Below are 1,508 nucleotides of genomic sequence, written 5' to 3'. Positions count from 1 at the left end.
GAGAGGCGGAGGGCGAGGCAGGAGGAGCAGGAGCAGGGGTGAGGCCTAGGGGACGAGGACGGCGGCGGGGGAAGGAGAGCGGGAGGGACGAGAGAGGCGGGGAGGGCGAGGGTGAGGGCTAGGGGAGGGGAGAGCGCGGGGAGGGCGGCAGGGGAGGGAAGGGAGGAGAGGCGGAGCGAGGAGGGGTGAGGCTAGGGAAGGAGGCGGCGGGGGGAAGGAGAGGGGGAGGCCGGAGGAGCAGGCGGGGAGCGGGCAGGCGGCTGCAGGGCTTCAGGCGAGGGACGGCGGCGGAGGGGGAGCCGGCCGCAGGGAGAGGGGAGGAGACGGGAGGAGAGGGGTGCAGGCTACTGGGGCAGAGGAGGCGGCGGGGGACCAGGAGAGGCGGGAGGCGGAGGAGAGGGCGGAGACGGGGGCAGGGGTGAGGCTAGGCGAAGGAGAGGGGAGGGGGCAGGAGGAGGCGGGGGAGGGGGAGCGGGTGCAGCGCTCAGGGGAGGGCGAGGCGGGGGCACGGCGGCGAGGGGAGCGGAGCAGCGGAGCGAGAGCGGAGGGCAGCCACGGGGTTGAGGCTAGGGCAGCAGGAGGCGGCGCGGGGGAAGGAGAGGGGGAGCGGAGGAGCAGGCAGCGGGAGGGGGAGGCGGTGCAGCTAGGGGGAGGGCGAGGCGGGGGGACGGGGGAAGGGAGGAGAGGGGCAGGAGAGGGGAGGAGGCGTGAGGAAGGGGGAGGGGCAGGGGAGGGCGCAGGGGAGGGGAGGGAGCGGGCAGGGGAGGGGAGGGGAGGGAGGGGCAGGGAGGGAGGGGAGCCGGCGGCGGGCGATGATCGCAACGAGGTCGGATGCACCACGGAGAGGCGCAGGCGACGGCGGGCGAACGGGCAGGGGGCAGGGAAGCGGGAGGCGCCGATCCACGAGCAAGGAGGAGCGGGCTTGGACGCGCGCCTGCCTGTGGTAGGTTCTGAGTTGGTCACGTGTAATGATGGCGGAGATGCATGATGCGACAGAGCGCATTCTAGCGGTGGGGGTATAACTGGGTCTACTGCACTATAGTGCGTTGACTGTGAGTTAGGCATAGCCTTATCTCTTCTCTCTCTTCTCTCTCTCTCTCTCTCTCTCTCTCTCTCTCTCCTCTTTCTCTCTCTCTCGCTCTCTCTCCTCTCTCTCTCTCTCTCTCTCTCTCTCTCTCTCTCTTTCTCTCTGCTCTCTCTCTCTTTCTCTCTCTTCCCTCTCTCTCTCTCTCTCCTCCTCTCTCTCTCTCTCTCTCTCTCTCTTCTCTCTCCCCCCCTCTCTCTCTCCCCCCCATCTTTCTCTCTCTCACTATATTTATTGCCGTCATTTCATGCTAGCAGCTGCGATAGCTGTTACACGTTACTACGAGCCTGCTTTGCTGCCCACCTGCCTACTACTGCTGCTGCTGCTGCCTAACTACTGCCCTTGCCTGCTTGCTACTACTTGCTGCTGCTTGCTGCTGCTACTGCTGCTGCCTGCCTTGCTGCTGCTGCCCCTACTGCTGCTT

The 1,508-nt window shown here is 67.2% G+C and overlaps 1 protein-coding gene across 1 annotated transcript; it reads right to left on the bottom strand.

Annotated features, from left to right (window-relative positions):
* Positions 1–270: 270 nt before the first annotated feature.
* Positions 271–765, bottom strand: LOC106819820 (vegetative cell wall protein gp1-like; the record flags this gene model as incomplete). Its single annotated transcript, XM_014824402.1, has 2 exons — positions 271–357; positions 724–765. Coding segments are annotated over 2 exons (129 nt in total), but the record flags the coding sequence as incomplete, so codon positions are not given.
* Positions 766–1,508: the final 743 nt, after the last annotated feature.

This window comes from Priapulus caudatus, unplaced genomic scaffold (genome assembly GCF_000485595.1).
Source record: "Priapulus caudatus unplaced genomic scaffold, Priapulus_caudatus-5.0.1 Scaffold4641, whole genome shotgun sequence".
In the NCBI taxonomy this organism is placed as follows: Eukaryota; Metazoa; Priapulida; class Priapulimorpha; order Priapulimorphida; family Priapulidae; genus Priapulus; species Priapulus caudatus.
This window is presented reverse-complemented; position numbering and strand designations above follow the sequence as displayed.